Raw genomic sequence first — 22,061 nt, 5'->3', positions numbered from 1 at the left:
AGTTTTATTACCATAATGGATTTGAAAATAAATCTATTTACTGAACAATTACCTGGTGAGAAGAGGTTTGAACGAGTATGTCTTTTGAATTTACATAAATAAATTGATGGACTGCATGTCCACTGACATGAATCTGTGATTTGAAAAAGAAGGTGCAGGATCTAAGACAGATATCCCTTTTTATCCCATACTTTCTCTCCTGTGAAACTGCCAGTAGCTTCATTTCTGAGAAACGGGCTGCCGTCTCCTGTTCACTTTAGTTTGCGTTTACAAATTTGAAGTCAAATCTAAAATTGTATGTACAAATGTCACGTAATTTAATTTACTTCCAATGCAGTTATAATACAAATAACTAACACAACTGTGACTGGAAATCATTTATGACTTGCTTTGCAAACAGGACATTGCAGCCAGTCTCTCAGAAACACAAACCCCAGAGTAAGACTTCTGTCATTAATTTGATCAGTTTCTAAGCGATAGTGTGTCCTATACGCAGTTCAACATCAAGGGACTTTTTGTCTTATTACTTTTACAGTAATCGTCTTAGTTGCCTCATTTCTTTCATTTATAAACATGTATAACAATTCAGTGTTGAACTGGACAAACAATAAGGTGTGAGGGTAAAGAGATATTTATATGATCAATAGGCTTTACCTTAAATCAATAAATAACGTTTTAGTCCAGCGTCAATTGCAAGTTGTATAGTAGTTAGATTATAGAAATGTGTAATTGTAGCAGATATATTCGTTTTAATCTGTTTTGAAGAGTAAGTACTGCAACACCAGACACACTGAATGTGGCATCTATGAGGAGTTCTATGAGGAGTTTATTCTTTGGCACTAAAAACAGCAAAAGGGGAACACGACAGTCAGAAATAAAACTTGCTTCTCAAGAGTTTGTAATAGAGGATTACTACAAGAGGAACTTGACCACAGACAAACTTTAAAGGTAAAACGGCAATCTGAGCGAAGTCAGTCTCTTTCCAAATGTAATTATTGTACCTCCATCATGCGATTCCTCCAGGCACCAACGCACACACACTCATGTTCATATACACTCCATCTTCATTCTGATACACCAACCTCATTTATTTACCAGAATGAAATAACTGCCAACTTCATAAAGTCGCCTCTGCAGTGTCGGAAGATCTTTTCTATTTTCTTGAGGGTGACTTATTGAATAAGAATGTAGGACAGGCATATATAAGCATTATGCTTCTGCCTTTTCAGTCATATTGTACACTAGATGGTGTATAGGTTTATTTATTGTATTGTGTGATGGCTGAATAAAACACGACTACTAAATCAAATACAACCTGAGATGGGCTCTGGAGCAGCATATCAGTAATAACTGTATTAACTGTCACTGAGACAAAGTGTTATGTACACTAATTAATGACAGAGTACTCATGCATTTAATCCATTCATCTGATAACATGTAATGTTAGGCACGCAATAATTAGTCCATACAAACATGAATATTGCAAGGCAATAAATTATCAGATGTCAACACTGTTCAGTGTAATGGTATCATACCAGTTCCTCACAATGACACGAGCAGACATTTATTGAACTGGAAACAGGTGGAAACAAACAAATGCAGCTGAATCAGTAACAATATAATGAATGACAATTTTATTCTCATTTCATCATCATGTTTATCACTCAATGAAACAATTTCACCCCATTTATTGCTTGGACGCATCATGAACTGTAAAGGATCGTGTGTGTGTGTGTGTGTGTGTGTGTGTGTGTGTGTGTGTGTGTGCGCGTGTGCCAGTGATGGGGACTGATGGACAGAGACAACTGTGAATTCTGTACTGGACGACAGGATGATACACCTGGCCCGTGTCCTCGGCCATTCTCATCCAGCAGAGAGCATGGATGTCGTACCACACCCACCTATTTAAACTGCAGCCCCAAAGCATGCTGGGTATCTGGGAAGCTTAAGAACTCATCTGTGGTTAAAGAGATGCATGCAGAGTCAGGGGAGAGGAGAACAAGCAGGTTCTTGGAAGACTGAACACAAATGCAACAGTATTGATCCAACTATCGACTCAAATTGAAAATCAAAACTGGAGTTACCATAAGCGTCGAAGAACTCCTCGTCAGAGCTGTCCTCCGAGTCTCGAGCTATGCTCTGCATCCTCCACTCTGAGAGGCTGTGACGGGATGGGCTCACTGAAAAAACGCACATGAACAAAAAATTCACTGTTATTTTGGGACATGTGTTTCAGCCTCTCTCTTTCCCTTTTTAACACACTCTACGACAAAGAAACATTGCACAATCTCCCCCAGCCCACACACACAGTGTTATATAAACATGCAACAGTCTCTGTGGTGCATCACAGATGGTGGGGGGAGGGGGGGGGGGTGAAAAGTGAGGCCCAATGTTACACAGATAAGCTACAAGGCACCCCGACTATCAAATGCCAGCCGGGGAAAATGGCAACACTAAAATCAGGCCATGTTTGTCACATGTCTTTTTGTCCATGCCTCATATATATATTCATAATTAGTGTGGAGGAGAGAGGGGGTGTTGCTCTAAGGGCTGGGGTGGTGAGAGGGGGGCACAGCTGTAGCTGTCAGCGCACAGGAGGAAACAGCAGCGTTGGAGAGGAGGGCAGGCTCAATGCGAAGAGCGTCAGCCTCCTCTGGTCTGTGACGTCAGCACTGCTGCTAAAAATAGCCCAGGAGAGAACCACAAGGGGGGAGTTACAGGGGTGAGACAAGGCACACTGGATGCGAGTCATGGCTCCAACTGGCAGCTACGGGGGGCACTGCCTTGAGGTCGGGGCAACACTGGAGATGGGTGTGTTCGGACATGTGGTTTGTGACATCAAAGCTGCTGCTAAAAATAACCCAGGTGAGATACACAGAGTTGTAGGGGTGAGCAGGATAGTACAGCAAATGTGGAGGCGCAAGTGCAGTCAAGTAGAGTAAAAACATTCCAAATAATCAGGCGTCTGACAGAAAAGCAATTTGAGCTCGGAGCTCCTCAGTAGACATTGATTTATTCAGCTTTCAGTATATACACCTGTGTACCACTGAACCACAACTAATGTTGTCTATTCCCTCTCGTTGGATAGACTTTTCGGTTGGCTTGGCATTTTTTGCTTCCTTACTTAGAAGTGCGCTATTACGATACTTCCTGTTGAGCTACAGAGTTTTGAGGCAATAGTTCATTGGGGGGGGGGGGTTGATACTCAGACTTATAACTTTACTTCAAAGAAACACACACAAAAATCATACAAACAGAAAAAACATTGAGCTACTTTGGCTATGCACAAGCTTGACGCTTGTTGAATTCTTCACATACAGTACACGCTGCCATGTGGACAAGTCTCAAATATCACAACTGGCTGTGTTTACATATGGAACAGTTTAATGTTGGTCTACCGCAACCTTTAAGGTGGACAGGAGTCTGGTGACAGACTGAACAATTAAGGCTTAAAGGTGTAAAGAGTGTAATACTAGATGAGATAATATGTGAAGGAAGGGGTACGGCTCAGGACAGTGCAGTCTCTCACCCAAGCAGTCATCCACCGAGGTGACAGACGAATAGGTGAAGAAGGCATGCTCCTCACCTCCTCTCTTGGATGAGCGGGAGGATCGGGATGAAGTGGACCACTGCTTGGTGAGTACACCTCGAGGCTGGAGAGTGTCTCCGCCTGAGCCTACAACCACCTCCTCAGCTTCAATGGAGCTGATCGCCTCTTTAACCTCCTGGTCTTTGTCCGGAGACGGAGCCTCTCCGTTAGCCTCTGTGGCCTCCTCTGCCTGACTGAACTGGGCCATCTTCATGGCCAGGGCCAGCTGGGTTTCCAGTTCCAGCTGCCGGATGTCCTCCATGGTCAGACCGTACCACTCATCCTGCCAGCACCAGGCCTGCCGGTGGGCACGCACCATCACCTTTCTCAGTCCTAGGGAGAAACAATGGAAAATATTACACACCTACTTCAAAAAGTCATAGGGTTTAGATTATTCTTAGAATATTATATAGAATTATTAGATAACATTCCTGTTAAAATATGTGTTTAGTAAAACCAACAAAACTACTACATTAGATAAAATACTGTAACATCTGTGACAGCCTACTCACCGACATCATGGATGAAGCGCTCAATCTTAGACTGCATGCCCCAATAACGAAACTCCACCTTGCAGAGTTTATAGGCACACATGATGGGAGTCTTCTCAGGGTTATTGTTGTACTCTTCTAGCCAGTCTTCCTGCAGAGGACCCCTCTGGGTCTTGTCTGACTTGAAGAGCCGTGTGTCCTCCTCTGCTTTGTACTCATGCGGGTACATGGGATCTGTCACTATGTCGATTGGGTCTGCAAAAGGTAGTTCAAATCCAGACAGCAATGACTAATGGAGCCAGGCATTCTAAATGTATTGCATGAATTATGATAATACTCCAAGTCTTTTATATCATACATAACTTCATAAGTACATAAGGGGGTGGGGTAGTAGAATCTTTAAGGCTTTATGTTCAAAGGCTTGAAATGATTATATTAACTGAATTTCAGGGTTACATACACATACAAGAATAAGTCATTCATTCAAATTATTACAATCAATGTTGTAACTGGGTCATTGTATGCCCTAAAACCATTCATTTCTGAGCAGCTTCATATTCAACGGGCTTGCTATCAAACATGCGGTACCACTATATTACCACAAGTGGGCCTCGTCTGCTCCTTATGTTTGAGACGCAAGAGGACAGATATAAAGACATCAGATTAAACCTACGACGAGCCCTTTGCTGAAATAACTATTAACATAAATATCATGAATTGTTGGTTCTCTAATATATTTACACAGTGTGTATATTGTGCTGGCTAAATGTGTTGGACTTTGAAAGTTAAGGCAGACTGATACACATCAGTGAATATTTTAATATTGATGTTGTCTTTATGGTTCACCAATGGCTCACCAATAGTCCTCTGCCTCTTCTCTACTGCAGACATGTTGAAGACATCTGCTTGGTTGCCTGAGTCGGGTTTGTAGTAGGTCTCGATGTCAATGGAGAACTTCTCAACAAAGGGGCAGGTGTATCTGAAGGTGGAGAGGCAACAAAATCAAGTAAAACAGAACAAATGTCCCAATGAAGCAACATTGCACTATGGTTTACATCTGCTTTCAATAAGAGACTTCTCACCCAATGGCTTAAGATAAGTGCTATATTATTAAGCGTGACACTAGCCTCTCACTGCTGAGGATAGCAAACGTGTGAGCCATGTCCATCTGTTGCTTCTGAGGCGTCCGCAGCAAAGCTGTCACTGGTTGAATAGATGTGTCAACAGGCACTTGCAGTCTATCAATATCCTGACAGTATAGTCGAGGGCACCTCGCTGTTCAGCACCTTCACGTCTCTGTGTTCGTCTGGCTCCACACAGACGAACACACTGGCACCCTGAGAGTGAGGGCCCTTCTAAATCTAACAGCCTGTAAGGGACGCTGGCCACACGCCGATCTCATGGTCTGCTCGGCAATATTCTGACAACTTGCTCCGAGGTCATTTTGTTTCTCTTGGCTTTTACTGAGGCACAACAGCTAGAGCGGGATTTCAGAATGGGCATCATCAGATTTGTGGCGTTTCATATTGAATATAAGCCAGGTTTAAATGATTACCAGCTGCAGCAGTTAGATACAAAACATTTATATTACTAAAAAGAACACATTTATATTTTTCTGCAACCCGTGGCAGGGTTTCATAAACTCCCACTCCCGCTCTGTGTGGAGGTGTCCTCACCTGGTGCGGGTGTAAGGGTAGGCGTTCCAGGACTCCTCTTCAACCCTCATTGCTGCTTTGGGCAAGATGGAGCGGAACCAGCTGGGAATGTGCTTGCCAATATGGTAAACCTTGTGGGTGTACTGGCCCGTCCCACCCGGTCCATCTGTGTAGGGCTTATTCTCTAGAATCTCCACCCCGCTTCCCTCACCAAAGCTCTCTTCTCTGCTCTTTTTCTGTTGGAAGAATGAATACATGAGGTTGAAGTGCGTTAGTAAGGTGTTCACGTTTGCATATAAGTAGTGTAGTGTAAAGGGAGTGCTACATCTAAAAACAAGAACACAAATGTACCCTTGATTTGAAACAAAAGAAGAATGAAATGAAAAAACAAAAAAATGAATGGACATAGTTGCTTCGGCATACAAGAATCTGACAAGATTACACATGCACCTAAATTAATAGCTTCCTGAAAGCGCTGCCAGCTCTGAAATGCAAATCAGGTAGCCCAGAACCAGCTCTTGGAGCCACACCTTTCCCATATTTACATTACAGGTGCACACACAGGAAGAGAGGCTGGGTGCAGCCTGCGGGTGCAGCCTGCAGGTGCAGTTGAGGAGACTTACAGCTAGGTGACTCAAAGCTTCAAAAACAGGAACGTGTGGCATGGAAAGACTTGGGATTGTTATGAAATCAGTGACAAAGGAAACGTGGACCGCATAGCATAGTCCAAGTGCTGACGATGTTAAAAACACGGGGGGGAGCAAAGAGCAAGGACCAGAAATGTCAGAGATTACTGATGTCATATTTCCTATCGCTCTTCTATCTTTTCATATGTACGATGTAACACACACAAAGTATGAACACAGTATTTAGTGCAGCGCTGAGATAGCAGGGAGACAGATTCTCCCAGTTAGGATGTGAGGCAGTAGAGTAGGAAGCCATGAGGCGTCCAGTGCTCCGGACCTCATTACCTCTGACAGGTCATTCATTAGCCACCCGCTCTGCTCTCAACAGCTCCGAAGACACAGCGCAGATGCCACAACACCATCTACCCGGCCGTACGCCCAGCCAGTACACCAGACATGAACCAAACGTTGAAACATAGTTCATGTAAATGTACGGCGAACTGTACGCAGACAAACACTGTCAAATTGTGTCTGGATGTAAAGTCAGCAGTCCAGGTAAAAGGAAAACATAAGTTTTGTTGTGTTCTACTGTGGACTGTCCCTTTAAATTAGATTGCCAACAGGTGACAGCAACCTGCCAAATGTGATGAATGATTCTCTCCAGTTGAGCGGGAGAAAGATTACAGAACATAGGCCAGGGCTCAGCTGCTCCCTCAGGGGGAATAGATACCATTCTTTAATTTAAATGAACACTACATGCAATTTGAGATTCTTAATGAAAACACTGTCCTTTGTTCACTTGTGTACAGGTACAAACCGGAACACTAATGAAGAAATAGCTTTTAAGAGTGTCTGGAGGCATGTTGGCTGTCTCCAAGGGGGGGGGGGGCTCTCCTCTACACCGTTCTCCTGTGAAATAATTTTTGGCTCAGCACACAAAGACCAAGTGTCCCTGCGTTGTAACTTCAAGTCCTGCCCTAAAACCCTCTCCCATCAACCTCTTTAAACGGCCATCAAACCTTAACAAATGAACCCATCGCCATGAAAGCCTGCTGTATGTGTTTACATCAGACAGGATGAGAGTCACATCCTGGGTTTTTTTCCCCTCTTGCCATCAAGTTAGAGAGGACTGTTTCCTGTTTGAGATGCTTCTCTGCACTTCACTCCACAGAAACAGTTGCTGAGTCAGAACACGCTGGATGTGTGCGGATGAATGAGACGCAGCGAGATCTTCTCCTATTTAATTTCTCACACATTCAGCATTTGCTCCGGGCATTACTGCAAATCCCTGTGTGGTGATAATGAATTTACAGTTATGTCTCAGATAAGAAGGCGGCGTTGTAAGGGCAAAGGAAAGGAAGTGGGAGGAGAGATTGGGGCGGGGCATTGCTGGATGAGGTGCGGATATGTCCGGGCTGTCCTCCGGCCCGACTTCATCTATGAGGACGAATCTCAGGCAGAAAGGCCTGCATGCAGCAGTTTCCCTGGTAACATACAGCGATGAAGCTCAGAATACAGCTTCTCTCTCGTTTACTTCAACCCCCTCTGTCATTTCTTCTCCTCCCTCCTTTGCAACCTCTCTTTTTATCCTCCATTTCCTCTTCATTCACTCCCTCTCCCGAAACAAAACCTGACCACCGGCACGCTGCTGATGTCATGGTCGCCATAGTGACAGAAGGCTCACAGGCGGTGCAGAGAGGGTGAGGTCACTAAAGAAGAGGTAACTACGGGTCACTTATGCAAGAATTCCACCTCCTATCATTTGCACATATCAACTACTTCTTCTTTCATGACTCTGTGGAAAGCTGCTTACACATGTGTAATGTCCTCTTTGCACAATGTCCTGTGTGATAAGATCTGACAGAATGAAGTTGTTGCAGTTATGTGGTTCACATACTCTCTACAGTACCCTGTTCAACGCACAATGTGCCAGAGAAATTGAGTGTGTGGAAGTGTGGCGCAGTGACTAGTTTGTGCTGTATTTAGGGAACATGAGTGATGAGTCATGTTCCCAACCATCTCCAGCTCATCTGGGTTACCTGTCTGTTTGCTGGTTGGGGGGGGGGCTTACATCTAGCTAATCTTCCAACGCCTTGACGCAACCACCGAAGAAGCAATGCACTCTTCACCTTGCAAAAGGTCCACCTGATAACTTCAACCTACTCTTCTTGTGATACACATTACAGAACCATGCAGCTCAAAAACCAGCACAACTGTTGAATGTTAATTGCTTCAAACAACAACAGTTTTAATAGAAAAATGCACCTAAATGTGTCAAAAACATGTCTAAATAATATTACCTAACATGCTGTTTTTTCCCCCACAGTCCAAGTCATCCTGGCTGTTTTTGGCTAGGTGTGTGTGAGTGAGCGCTTTGTGGGGTGGATATGGTGTTGTGACCTCACCTGGATCATATAGAGCTGGGCGATGCGGTACTCCTCCACACTCATGGGCATGGGAATGCGGTACTCCTTGATAAGCATGGTGAATATTGGAGGGGGGGGGGGGAAAGGGGGATCGGGGAGAAGATTGACAAGGGAAGGGGGGAGGAGGGAGAGAGGGGACAGGAAACACAAACAAGAGGCTGCTCCTATATGTGACTTGTCAAATCACCAGCTGACATCCACATTGACGGTTCCTGTGGGGGGGGGGGGGGGGGAAGAACACAATAAAAACATTGGGTACGTAAAGCTGTGAATACAATTCAAAGTAAATACCTAGAGGCATCCAGCCAGTGGTGTTTGTGAGAGTCAAGACATGCTGTTAACCCTGATCTGAATTCTGGATCTCCAAAAAATAACTTAATGGTTCTTCAAACAGGTCTTCATCAACACCTCAAAAGCAGAAACCAGCTTCAATCAGCAACAAAGAAAGACTCCACCATGAGCAAAATGTTGCACAACGCAGAGAGATTTCAGAAGCTGCAAGATTCCTCGACACATAACCGAGGACAAAGATTCCTTCTCGCTCACACGCAGATGGAGGAGAGGAGAGCCGGAGTATCATTCAGGGAATATGCTCAATGTAGTGACTGTAGGTCTGGTCCAAACCCCGGCACAGAGGACGAGCATCAGCGCCGTGTCTCCATCCAGCGTCCCAGTTCCAAGGAAGGAATTTTCCAGGATAAACTTCTCTTCTTATACACAAGCAGCAGCTCAGTGTGTGTGTGGTGGGGTCAGGTGGCTGGAGTCTACGGATAGCACCCGTGCCTTGCCGACGGTCCAAACAGCCACCTGGTCTCTCCCAACACTTCGGCACAGTCACATGGGGGGGCTCACTCAGCGTAAGCGTGATTACAGTTGAGTGGGGAGCCTTACATAACCTTGTAAGAACCCCCTGTGCATGATCGAGGTTTCACAAACAGCAGGCGACAACACTGCCGCCCTGGCCCTGCCTGCGTTTGGTTGTCCAAATGGGACTGCACAGCAATGCACAACACAAATATGCACTCTTTTCTAACATACGGCAGCAACCGGACCTTGCTGTGGCACCCGGTTATTCGGTCTAATCACATTAATATTCCCACTGAGTCACTTATCAGTGAACAAAGGCCAGCTTTGGTGAGGTGTCGGCGAAGGCTCTGGTCCACCACCTCTTGACTCCCCACTGAAGACACATTCACCAAATGAGCTCGCCGACACACTGCCAGGACAAATATGTAGCCTGTCGAACTTTTCAACCAGGAGGAGGGAGGTGATCTGATGAAGAGCGCACATCGTCTTCTACACATCTTTCATACTATATTGTTGCTCGACAAAAACAACACATTGACAAAATTGGAGCAGAAAGACACATTTTGCTGAAAATAACTGCACTCTTGGGAAAGACTGCGATAGAACTAGGTTAGCCTGGAGAGGCCCAGAGAAAAGCCTGCAGGTCAGCCGAGGGAGGCCTCGAGGTGTTACTGCCCGGCTTTAGAGGAGTAGGTCACGGTGCAAACAAGCTTCACAATTTACTTGGAGCACAGTTCAACAATGTGGCCACAGTTTGAATGTGGGTTGCAACAGATGCTGCAACAAACTTCTGAGAATTGACTCTTGGCAAACGAGCGAGAGAAACAGGCAGCATGACAGAGGGATGCCGTTCATTCACAACATCCCTGAATCCAGCAGGATGAATTAGCAGCCTGGGGTGGTGAGGAGGATCTGTCGTGATGCGTGTGAATTATGTGCCCAATTGCCAAGCAGGATTATGACAGTATGCCTATTTGTTAGAGCTGCAACAAACCATTATGTTCACCATGAATAAATAAAAATCACAGAAATTAGTTCCTTTACAACGACTCAGAATAATTGATCCATTGCTCAACCAATTGTTGCAGTTGTACAATTATTAGTTGAGAATATTTTGTGTCAAATATTTATTCAAAAATATTGCTTTGCTTAGTTTTCAGACAAAAGTTTGTGTGTGACGAATGTTGTGTGTTCTATGTTTTTAGTGCAGAGCTTTTTATGATGATTTTAATGTTTGTAAAGTGTCTTGAAAAGTGCTCTATAAATAAAATGTATTATTATTAAGTCCCTTTTATTTTATTTTAGGATAAACAGAAATATGCAACTCGCAGCTAGCCAGGACAAAAACATTGACATATTTCTTGTATTTACATACTCGTTAGGCAGAGAGTCCATGTTCATTTTAGCTTCAGCCTACAACACTCCTCCCCACAATCTGTTGTCTCTGTAGTGTTGAAATAAACCGTTTATCATGTTTCAGTGTTGCTTTTAGTAGCTGCGTCTTTCCTATTGTGGCTCACACGAGCAACAGCCAAAGAGGGACACACCCAAACGTGTTCCCACAAAAATGAGGTTGTTACATATCCTGTCTGTGTTTATTAGTAGTGTCAACTGGTGATGTGCATACTTAAACTAAAATGAAATAGAATTACAAGAACACACACATACATATGTGGCAATATCTCCTCCTTTAATGATAAACTATACAGATTAATTCACTGATTGCTGCTCCACAAAGACAACAAACATGTCTCCTTTACAGCAGCATTGCAGACACGGACCTAAGAATGCCCCGATCGGTTAAACCAGTCTCTCCGACTCTTCCCTTTGTGAACAGTGCAGATGTTGTTCACAGCATAGGAGCTGTAATGCATGATCCACCAGCAGCCTCGAGAGTGTGGCACCATGCTTGACCCAGAAAAAAAAAAACCACTCTCTCTCTCTCACACACACACACACACACACACACAGCTTAAAAATAGCCCGGTCACAATCATCCTAGCATACGCAAGCAGAGTGCTTGACGTTGCTTGTTCAGAGAATATGCTCATTCCCTTCTAAAAATACCGCCTCTGCCCCCCTCTAGGCAGTGACGCAATAGCAGCACACGCCACTGCACAGCGCTCATCACAAAGCAGCCTCCAATGTTCCTGGTCCTGTTTGGACAAAACTGAAGCCAACAATAGCGCCAACGCACTTTCAGGAGGACTGTGTTTTGTACCTCTACCCACCACCGCATTTTTCGGACCTGTTACGTGTGGCCACCTGTGGCAGGACCGTGACACTCTAAAAGATGTATAATGCTGCTACTGCCTCATCTGCGACGCAGAAGGTGGGATGAACCATCAGAGGTACTAAGTCCTCCAGGAGACTGTATTTAATTACATTTTCTATTTGTTCCGTACATGCAACAAAACAAAAAAAGCAATTCACGATCAAAACAACTCGATTTACACATTCCCTGACCTGAAAGGAGCAGGAAGAAGAAAAATCTTATTTTGCCCGAATCAAAACATAACTAAACAATAGAATAAGATAGTCGGTCACATACAACAAAAAACGTACAGTAAAATGAGAAAAAGAAGAATCAAGACCCATACAGAATAATTCCTCATCAACGAAGGAAACGGCTTGCCTGACACTTCATATTGTCTGTTGTTTTGTTCACACAAACAACTCGATGGGGAGGCTGGAGCTCAGTGGATAGAACGGATGGCCCTTTAACCACAAGGTTCGGGGGTTGATCCCCGTCTCCTACTGTCTGCATGTCAAAGTGTTAATATTACATTATAGGTTCAATTTATAGTGTCCTTGAGTGAGACACTGAGCCCCTAAGTTGCTCCCCGGGCGCTTTTTTTTAGCAGCCCACTGCTCCTAATCGGTTAAATGCATAAGTCAAATTCCAGTGTACCAGTGTGTATATGAGGAATATAATGTTTACATTTCTAAATATTTAAGAAGTTTTCAGATAACGTGATGCTTAACGCCAGAGGCAGCATAAGGACAGTGCCTTGTAAACACATAGTTGTGACTATTAAAGCTGAAATAAACAAACAGATGTGCACATCTGTGTTCCTCTAAACAGGTATAAGTGTCTGACCCAAACAGATGAAACCGGTCTACACCCCAAAGACTGGATTATATCCACCGCATAGCAGAGGCTCCCACTTTACCCGAAACAAGATCCATTTTCCTTGCCACCCCAGGCTGACCTGCATCCCAATAATGGAAGGTGCCATTGCTAAATCTGTCTGAAGATGCACCATATATTTTAGGATTGAAAGCTATAAATACAGAAGACAGGTTGACCACAGGAAAGAGAGCAACAGCTGGGCCTTGCTGTGGACACAAAACTGGGAGGGAGGTGTCGACTCACAGGAGGCGTTTTGGTCGTGCTCCTTTAAATTTAGCCCCGTGTTAGAGAGCGCTACTTTGAGGCAGAGCAACAGAGGAGGTGGTGGATCTCAGCGGAGCTGGAGGAGGAGGTTCCCTCCTGACTGACCTCGAGGCAAGACCCCTTTGAAACACAAGTGGAAAATGTTTAGCCCCTGGACTGCCTAAAATACCGTAGATCAGTTTCGCAGAGACAACTTTAGCTATGACAACCGCTGCAAACACGGCCTCTGACGAGAACCCTTGATCGAGTTGATGGGCTTATCCACCAATCCAGTTAAAATGTCAAAAGGCTTTAAGACACAGCAGTTTGTTCTGGGCTGTGTACGCTCCGAGGCCGGAGCGATGGGAGTTTACCATCCACCTGCAATAACCAAAGAGCCTATGAAGCATGTTTCAAACAAGCATGCTGTACAAAAGATCTCTCTGTCCAAAAGAGTATCTATTAACGGCAGAAAATGAAGCATCATTTATCAGGGGTATAACTGGGGTAAATGTGTGGCACAGATTACTGAATACATAATCAGTTTACACCTTACAAAACCTGCCCGCTTCGGGTTTAATGACGAATGAGATATGAATTCTTCCCCCCAGATGGACTCCTTTTGTCCTCATGTATAAATCTGTCTGTATTACGGTGTTAAATGTTAACTTGGAGAGCTTCAACTTTTATGAATGTGCAGGGTGTTCATACAATCATACATTTTACCCTTGATACAGATCTCTATAGCCCATAGGACAGCGACTAGAATATGTATATAGTATACAGGTGTAGTTTGGTTGTAGGCATTCTGCTTTGTTTGTGAAGGGGTGAGCAAACATTTATCCTCTCTCCATATTCAAAAAGTGGTCAGGGTGATTTGTATGTTATACCACACAGTGCTCAAAGAGAGGAGGCGCAAACATGTGGAAAACATTAGGAGTGATCCCTCATTTAGACTCAATTTGAACCAAGGCAGAGCTAAAAAAACAAATTTAAAAAAACAGACAACTGCAGATGCAACATAATGTGATCTCATAAGAGCAGATCTTTTAGCATCCAAGATGAAGGCACCACAGAAAAACACTTCGACAACGCGAGTTACTAGCGTCACTAGCAGTGCCATTAGCCAGCAGAGCGGTACGATCATGTAAATGCAGGGCATAAAAACCAAAGTCACGATAAATAGTGGTGCATCATCTTGGAGCCACAAACTCTACAGTAAGCTTCCATGATGTGCCCTGAGAACGAGGCCATCACTCCTCCTGTCCCTCAGGCCCACCTCCTCCACAGGCTTTAAGGAGGTAGGCTGCACAACCTGTCCTTATTCTTTACTCATCGTCACCATCCAAGGGGAAAGCTAAAAATACACCCAGTGAGCATCTCATCCATTGTAGTCCTCCTCCTCAAATAAAGCAATACATGATTACATCACAAGGTAAGGCATGAAAAATAGCTGTTGCTGCTGTTTTTTTGTTCTTTCTAAATTATTTCAAATACATGGTTGGTTGTGTATTGAACTCACTCCAAGGCCAAGGTCAGTAAACCTCACTACATCTGAAGCATTTAAGTGTAGATTAGATACAGCATGTAATTAAAACTCGACATAGATCTGGTGCCCAGCGACTGCTGAGAACTTTAAGCTGCTTTAACACGTGGAGGCATTGTTTTCTTTGGCCTCAGCGGCGCTCATCAGCCCACAGCTTCCCAAAATGGGCCCGTTACATACCAGCTCTAGGTCTAATCAATGCCACGCTTCACTCTGACATCCAAAATTAGATGACCTTATATGCAAATTACACATGGATTAATCAGTTATGTTCCAAGGTTAAACGAGGATCTCCCCTTGCTGTCGTTCTCTCCGAGCGTTCAGCCTGAATCCACTGCGCAGAGAGCAGTCTTATGTAACTTTTGTGGAATTATATTATCTCTCTCCAACATCTGTCAGCTCCTTTGTGAGTATTCATTAGCAACAAGATGCTGATTCAAATTAAGGACCTCTGATGTGGAGCCTGTTGCCGAGTACTTGCTCACCACTGACGGCACAAAGGCCTGCAGGAAGAACAACTCATTTCCAGCATCATTGCCAGCAATCTCTCACAATAGTGCAAAGTGGCTTTGACTACATACATACACAGACGTGTGTGTATGTGTGTATATATATATATATATATATATATATATATATATATATATATGGGATTTGAGATAAGCTTAAAAGAACGGATTCTGACATCATTAAAAAGCTAAAGCCTCACACCAAGAGATAGATACCGTGTCAAATAAGGCATGTGATTTTACATAATAGAAAATAGTGGCAGTTTTGGGGCCATTGGAGAAATATAGTTGAAGCATATCAAAGTGTATTTTTAGTTTGCCAACAAAACGTCATTAGCATTAGCTGGCAATGCAACTTTTTTGGAATCACTGTCGAGAGACGAGAAGTGAAATGTATTCCCTCTACTGCCCCTTCATCGTCTCCATCATTGCTTGAAAGAGGGGGGTGTTACCATGGAGACAAAGGGCTCTTTCCTTATTGGTTGCCAAAAAAAAGTAGAGAGCAGATGCTGCCGGGGCCGATACTTCTTTCTCCCGTTTCTCCTGTCTCCACTTTCACTTCCGTTCATCCACTGCTCTCTGGTTACAGCATCAGCCTGCTATTCTCACTGATCCCAATGCATCGTCAACCTAAATATATGTGTTACTGTGTGGCGGTGAAAACCGTCTCGATACCAGAATGCAGAATTAGAAATACAGTGGTGGTAGTGATACACAGGTCGAAGTACAGCAGGCTACATGTGGACACGCTGGTTTAAAAGTACTAATACTGCACTTAAATTAAAAATAATAATGTCAATACAAGTCCGCAACTACCACTTCGAGGGTTAAAAAAGCCCAAAGCAATTATAATGCAAGCTCTCTTCATACAGTTAAAATTAACCCAGTAGACCACTAATGACTCCTTTTCAATAATCCTCGCACTGAGTGAGAGAAATATGGAGAAACACAGGAGAACACAAATCCTGAATCGATTGAATCCTTGGGATGAAAATCGGTCTTTGTGCCCGAATTTGTCACGCAAACCGGATATGAAAACTTTGATGTGAATTGAGGACCGAGGAACAGAATAAGCATCAGCCTATTAGAGGAACAGGGAGAGGCAAGGAGAGGAAAGTTGAAATGGTGCTTAATCCAAATTTAAACAGACTGAAACAACTCTGAACTTGTTTTTAAATGTTTTGGCAAATCAGCTTCCACCCAGAAAAGGTACAGTCATATAAAACTGACCTCTCATTTCTAATGGACCAATGAATTCATAAAAGTAAGGACAGAACACAACAATCTCCGTCTGCCTCTTTATATCTTAGTGGGGCAACTGTGGCTCAGAAGGCAAGACGCTTCACCCCTGATGGGCAGGCGACACCTTACACGGTAGCCCCTGTCATCCGTGTATGAGTGGGTGTGAACAGGTGAATGACAGGTAGTGTAGAAGCACTTTGAGTGGTCGGAAGACTAGAAAGGCGCTGTTTACCATTCTATCTGTCTTTGGTTTCTGGTTTAAAGAAATTTGAATCAGAGTTATCAGGTCAGTGTCATCAAGGCAAAGAAAGCTGCTCATGAAAAGATGAAGTCGTCTGCTGCCCTGTGGTGAAATACCCTCAAACCCTTTTGTGCAGCACGAATAATGTGCACGAGAAAAAACCCAGAGGCCGTCTCTCATACTGACCATAAAAGGCCATTTTCAAAGATACTCACGGTCCTGCGACTTTGTCCAACATTTCAATGGGTTCTGAGGTCAGGTTGCAGCTCTGTGGAAAACCAGGCTTTACCACCTTGGGATTTTCTTATCGGAGCAATAAATACCAGAAACCATTTTTTCAGTCTTTTACCATAAAGGATTCCAACATCTCTCACACAGAGACACACCACTCTGGACGGAGACGAGGAAGCTTTGTCTGGCACATGGAGTCTAACAATGGGCATAATGCAGAGAGACTTCTCAAAGGAAGCCTGTACACCGGGAGGAAAAAAGAGATAGAAGTGAGGGGGCATCGAGGAGGGGGAGGTAAGGTCTGAAGGAGTCTATTTTTAGCCTCAGAGAAAAATCAGGTGTCTGCGGCCCATGAAGAAGAAAAGGAGAGTGTGGATAAAGTGACATGAAGCAGCGCTGTCGCTTTCAATTTACATGATCCATGTGAGTCAGAGAGCGCTGCGAGGGTTGGGGTGGGGGTGGGGGGTGGGGGGGGGGAAATGCAATAAAACACAAACAAATGAAAATGAGCATATATGGTCCATACTGACATGAAACACAAGAGACATTAATGCAATGTTAAATGTGGACACTTGGAAAAAGCCAGCAGGAAGAAGTACACATAGCAGCACTTAATTTCCAATTCACAGCGGACTATAGATTAGATTAGCTAATGCATCATCTACTGGGACTTTGCCTCACAGAAGCTGCATAAGATGTGTCTCCATTTCACCTCATGCACAGGCCTGATGAGTATCGCCACCAAACGACAGCCCAGGATGCACATAACAAGACTTCATTCCTCTTCTATGAAATGAAACTCAAGTAAGGACACAGGAAGGTGGTCAACTGCTATAAAAAGACCTCGGCTCTTCCAGTCCACCCACACAGCAAAAACGGGTGTCCAAAGGGACGGGGTCATGGCACAGCCTGCAAAAAGCGTTTCGTCTTTCTCTCATTTCCCAGACAACCACACTACAGGAGCATTAGCAGTGGAGTGTCATTCATCAGCCGGCTCATCAGGGATTGGTGGGGACAGGTTGTATACCCCCGTTGTCCCGTTTAACGGCTCAACACCGACATTAGCATCACCTGCTTCGCTTAAGAGAGTCGAGGCAGGAGGGTTGGCGGCGGAGGAGGACAGTCTGTGGAGCTCAAGGTGCAGAGAAAACACAATGTTCCAGTCGGTGCTTGGCCGGCACCCAGATGCATGATGGGAGGCTCATCTGAAGTACTGTAATGATGCTCGATCGGCTACTCAAGATGAAATAAAAGAAGGAGTAGACCTTCAGATAACCAGTCAGCTGGAAATGCATCCCTATACTCCCCGAGGAGGACACCCTGAATTGTACTAGATGTTACGTAAGATTGCATCGAACCCCTATGGGTGCCCTAACGTTTGAAAAGGCACCCACACTCATCTTTGGTCTCCACAAATATGTTACTGAAGAGTGAAATTGTTTCACCTTCCTTTGGGGAGCTCTGAGAAATCGTTTTCACTTTAAATAGGGCTGCAAAAACCAATCTGTCCATGATCAACGTTGGTTAATCTTCACACAAAATACCATTTTATTTAACAGTTCCCAAAAGAGTCCTGGAACTGTAATGTGCAGTATCATCCTTAGTGTGTGTGTGCAGCGCAGGAAGTAATGTTCCTCATCTATCCATCATCACAATTCAATTCCAAAGCAGACGTCGAGCTGATCATGACAATGTTTCAGCCGAGTACAGTTCATTGAAAGGAAATTTCCAGCCTAAAAGCAGACACGGCTTATCACCATTCCTCATTGTTCAAATCATATTTGTATTTCAGGACAAAACATTGAAGCGTATCCTTAAAACCACAGACATATGATGTTAACAGTTAAGAGAACTCCTCTTCTATCACAGCCAACAGAATAAGTTCATGTCATGTCCTCTGGCAGACAATATGTAAAGACCAACGGATATTTTATAAAGCTCCCTTGTTGATAATTAAACCATTCATTTTGTTGCGGTGTTAAAGGTTCTCAACATGAAATGCACTCATAACATGAAATCCCCTGCAGTGCTGTCAGTGCCCATAAATATCAGTCTCTATTGACTGTCAAAGAAATGACACGATGAGCGTTTGTACCCAGGAGTGACCATCTGTGGGAAAAACAACCGTCCCAGAGAACATGATAGGCTTGTTGTGAATCCTGTTTAATACCTTCAGTCTGTAAGCTCGTCTAACAAACGGACATTATATGCCAAGAGTAAAGATCCGAACAAAGCAATCACAGGAAACTTGCTCATACAACCATATGAACAATTCACCTATACAGTGAGAAATGAGACCAGGTGAGATTTATGAGATACAAACTAATGAGTCTTCTTCTTCACTGTTCAACAGCTGTACAGCTGCTCAATCTCCACTATCCACTGCATCGTATCACTGCCACCTTGTCTTGGGTGACAGTGGTTGTGTGTGTATGGTGGGTGTGTACGAGACACAGGAGATCAACGTGCAAAAGACTCCCAAAACAGTCCGTAGTCTGGTCTAAGTAAAGACCCAAGACTACATAGCTCTCCTTTAACAGCCAAACATATGTTCAAACGCTGTATCAAATGTTTTGTAGGAATTAACAGCAGCAGATAGCAGCACCAATATTTCAACAGTTCAATGGGTTTTTACAACATCAATAGAGATGGAGCCACATGAAGAAAATGTCAAATTGTCAAACACAAACAGGAAAATGAAGTTGTAATTATATCTTATAGTGTTACAGCAGTTGAAGCCCCGCACCACAACATGTAACGCTCCTCAAAAAGCCTCATATAGTTCACTTCACTGTGTTTGTACCTGGCGTTTCTCTGCTCTTCCTGTGCCAGCAATCTCATCTGTTAAGCAGCTCAAAGAGTACATACAAGGAACTAAAAGATGTGGTGAGCAGCTGCATACGTCATTCAAACCCTCACTAACAGGAAGTGAGTCTTTCTTGTTTCCTTGACCAAAATGGCTGCGTACTCATTTGCCACCTGTATTCTTCATAGACTTATGATGCGAGACAATCGTAAGAAAACTGAAGGGTTGTAGTCGGAGAACAGAAGACCTGCAACATGGAAGAATAAATAAAACGCAAACACATGCTCACAAGCCACAGTCACCTCGGTTCAGGAATTTTCCACTACACAGTCACTCAGACATGATACAGCACATATTTACATATACTCACAGCCTTTTCCTCCGGACTGTGTAACATTAGTGGAGTGGTGGTTAATATTAGTCTCAGGGAAAGAGACCTGTGAGACACAAACGAGCAAACATTAGCAGAGCATCTGAGTGCAGCTAGAAATTATTATCCTCATTTATCCATGAGGTCATTGCAGTGCCTCCACTTTGCTTTTTGAGCTGGCTAAAAAACAGCTTAGCAACCGCTTTAATTCAACAAATACAAGTGGTGAACATTGAACAAAATAACCTGCACTCCTCTCTCTGTGATACTGTGTTTGTTTGTTTGGTGGGTCAGATTCAAGAGACACTCCTGAGAGTTAAATGTTACATTTCAACCTCTTAACTACAGTCTTCCTGTACGATTTCTTGGTTTACTGTAGATGCATTAAAACATAACAGTTTCTTTCACTACATTATGTCTCAGCTTAGAAATGCTCTGCTGCAGGATAATAAAACGACTGAATAATACCAGGTAAAAGACGTAAAAGTCTGTGTATGGTCATCCTTGAAATTAAGTCAGACAACTTCTGGACTGTGTCAAACTTTAATCGGAACTACGATGTTGTAATCGCTACGATTACATTTGCAATCCTGAAGCTACAAATCAAATTTTCCACATTTACCCACAATTCACTGTGTTCTTATGGTTAGGCAATGGAAAATGAAATTTTAAACATTCAAAGTGTATATCGCAGCAAGAAGTCTGTCGTTCTTTATGAATTCATACCGGTTATGCTGTTTTAATCTGATGACCAAAAAGCATACAGTACGAAATAACACGGCATCAACGGCCAGTATAGTCAGAAACTGAGCAGTTAACATTGAATACAAATATACGGCCTGCATTTTGTTGGCCGTGTGTGATTAGACAGAACTGTCCCCTGCCTCATTAAACATGTAATTAGGCTGGACATTGGGAATGAGCCTGAATCACACCGATCTGCAAACACTGTGAAAGAGACCTCACGTCTTTGCTTTTACTCAGCTACAATTTTGAATATAGGAATAAAATCATTTTGAAGCTTTTGTAATTTGCATTGTCAACAAAGCCCTGCCCATATACATGGGAAGCCAGAAAACTGGTTAGGCAGATATTTTTGTGGCGCTGTCGTGTTTACAGACACTTCCAACTTATCTTAAAGGTCACAACAGGTACGACTGGTAGAGGAGCTCTCAGTGATGCCGATATCAATGGCCTTCCCTTCAAGCAGTCTGCCCTTAATCATCAGACCAGCTCTTCAATGAACAGGTGACAACATCAGCACATTGTGAGTAAATATCCTGCTGGTCACTGACAGCTTTAGTGTGTGGTAACGTTTCAGTGCACGTTTCAGATCAAAAAGGAGGAACATAAGCAATGAGTCAGTCCAAAAGTCAAAAATGACTCAGAAGATAACAATCTGTGTGAACATCAAGCACAGATTGACGATAATTCAGCTCAGGAAAGAGTGCAAAAACCGTTTTTTCTTTACAAACTACACTTGCTGTAACTTAGTACTCAAAGTTCCTCTTTTAGGTTGTTCAAAATGACGAAACCAATTTAATTTTAAAGATCCCAGAGCAGCTGATGCAGAGCGTACTACATAACCCTCACAACCGTTATGGTCTCAAGGAGGCAGGTTTTAACATGTTTGCACCCTGTGTGCAGAATAGTTAAAACATCTTCAGGCTCCGACACAACACAACAACCCATCTTGGTACGAGTCTCCTGACTTTGCTTATCTTGCTTTTAAAAAGGCTGAGGCTCAGATCAGCAGCACAGAAAAATCTCAACACTCGTCTCACGTTGCAATCCTAATTCAAAGACGTACTGCATGCCATGTTGGGGGGGAAAAAACGGTGGAATGGCCTGGCAGAGGTTCCTGTCCTAATCAGAGGCGAACAGACGCCTCAGAGTCACAGTCAGCACTGCCTCCGTGACTCACACGGGCCCTGCTGAGTCAAGTTGAGTGACTCTTGACGTTGAAACTCATTAAATCTTATTGAAATAGAAATGGGGCTAGGGTATACAAAAACAAGCTTGTGGCATGCAGGTTTGTAGTTCAGTGAAAAATAAGTTAAAGCTGGGCTCTCTTTCCTTTATTTACAAGTGGACCTTCTGACTGATGTCCAGAGCGTGGTCAGTCAAACTCAAACAGGCTGTAATG

General features: G+C 43.6%; 1 protein-coding gene across 5 annotated transcripts in view; it reads right to left on the bottom strand.

The window, feature by feature from the left end:
• LOC306778154 (membrane-associated phosphatidylinositol transfer protein 2-like) overlaps positions 1 to 22,061 on the bottom strand; it is a 36,904-nt gene that overhangs the window by 13,881 nt on the left and 962 nt on the right. For 3 of the 5 annotated variants that reach the window (XM_079269561.1, XM_079269559.1, XM_079269562.1), the window contains exons 2-7: positions 8,767 to 8,999; positions 5,757 to 5,971; positions 4,938 to 5,059; positions 4,102 to 4,335; positions 3,587 to 3,922; positions 2,085 to 2,180 (exon numbers count right to left, since the gene is read on the bottom strand). In XM_079269561.1, the coding sequence (XP_079125687.1) occupies positions 2,085 to 2,180; positions 3,587 to 3,922; positions 4,102 to 4,335; positions 4,938 to 5,059; positions 5,757 to 5,971; positions 8,767 to 8,844 (1,081 nt within the window). In that variant the 5' untranslated portion in view covers positions 8,845 to 8,999. Of the gene's footprint in view, positions 1 to 2,084; positions 2,181 to 3,529; positions 3,923 to 4,101; positions 4,336 to 4,937; positions 5,060 to 5,756; positions 5,972 to 8,766; positions 9,000 to 22,061 lie in introns of all 5 variants that reach the window. The other 2 variants (XM_079269558.1, XM_079269560.1) reach the window with 1 other exon arrangement.

The sequence above is a fragment of the Melanostigma gelatinosum genome (genome assembly GCF_949748355.1).
Source record: "Melanostigma gelatinosum genome assembly, chromosome: 6".
Lineage (NCBI taxonomy): Eukaryota > Metazoa > Chordata > Actinopteri > Perciformes > Zoarcidae > Melanostigma > Melanostigma gelatinosum.
This window is presented reverse-complemented; position numbering and strand designations above follow the sequence as displayed.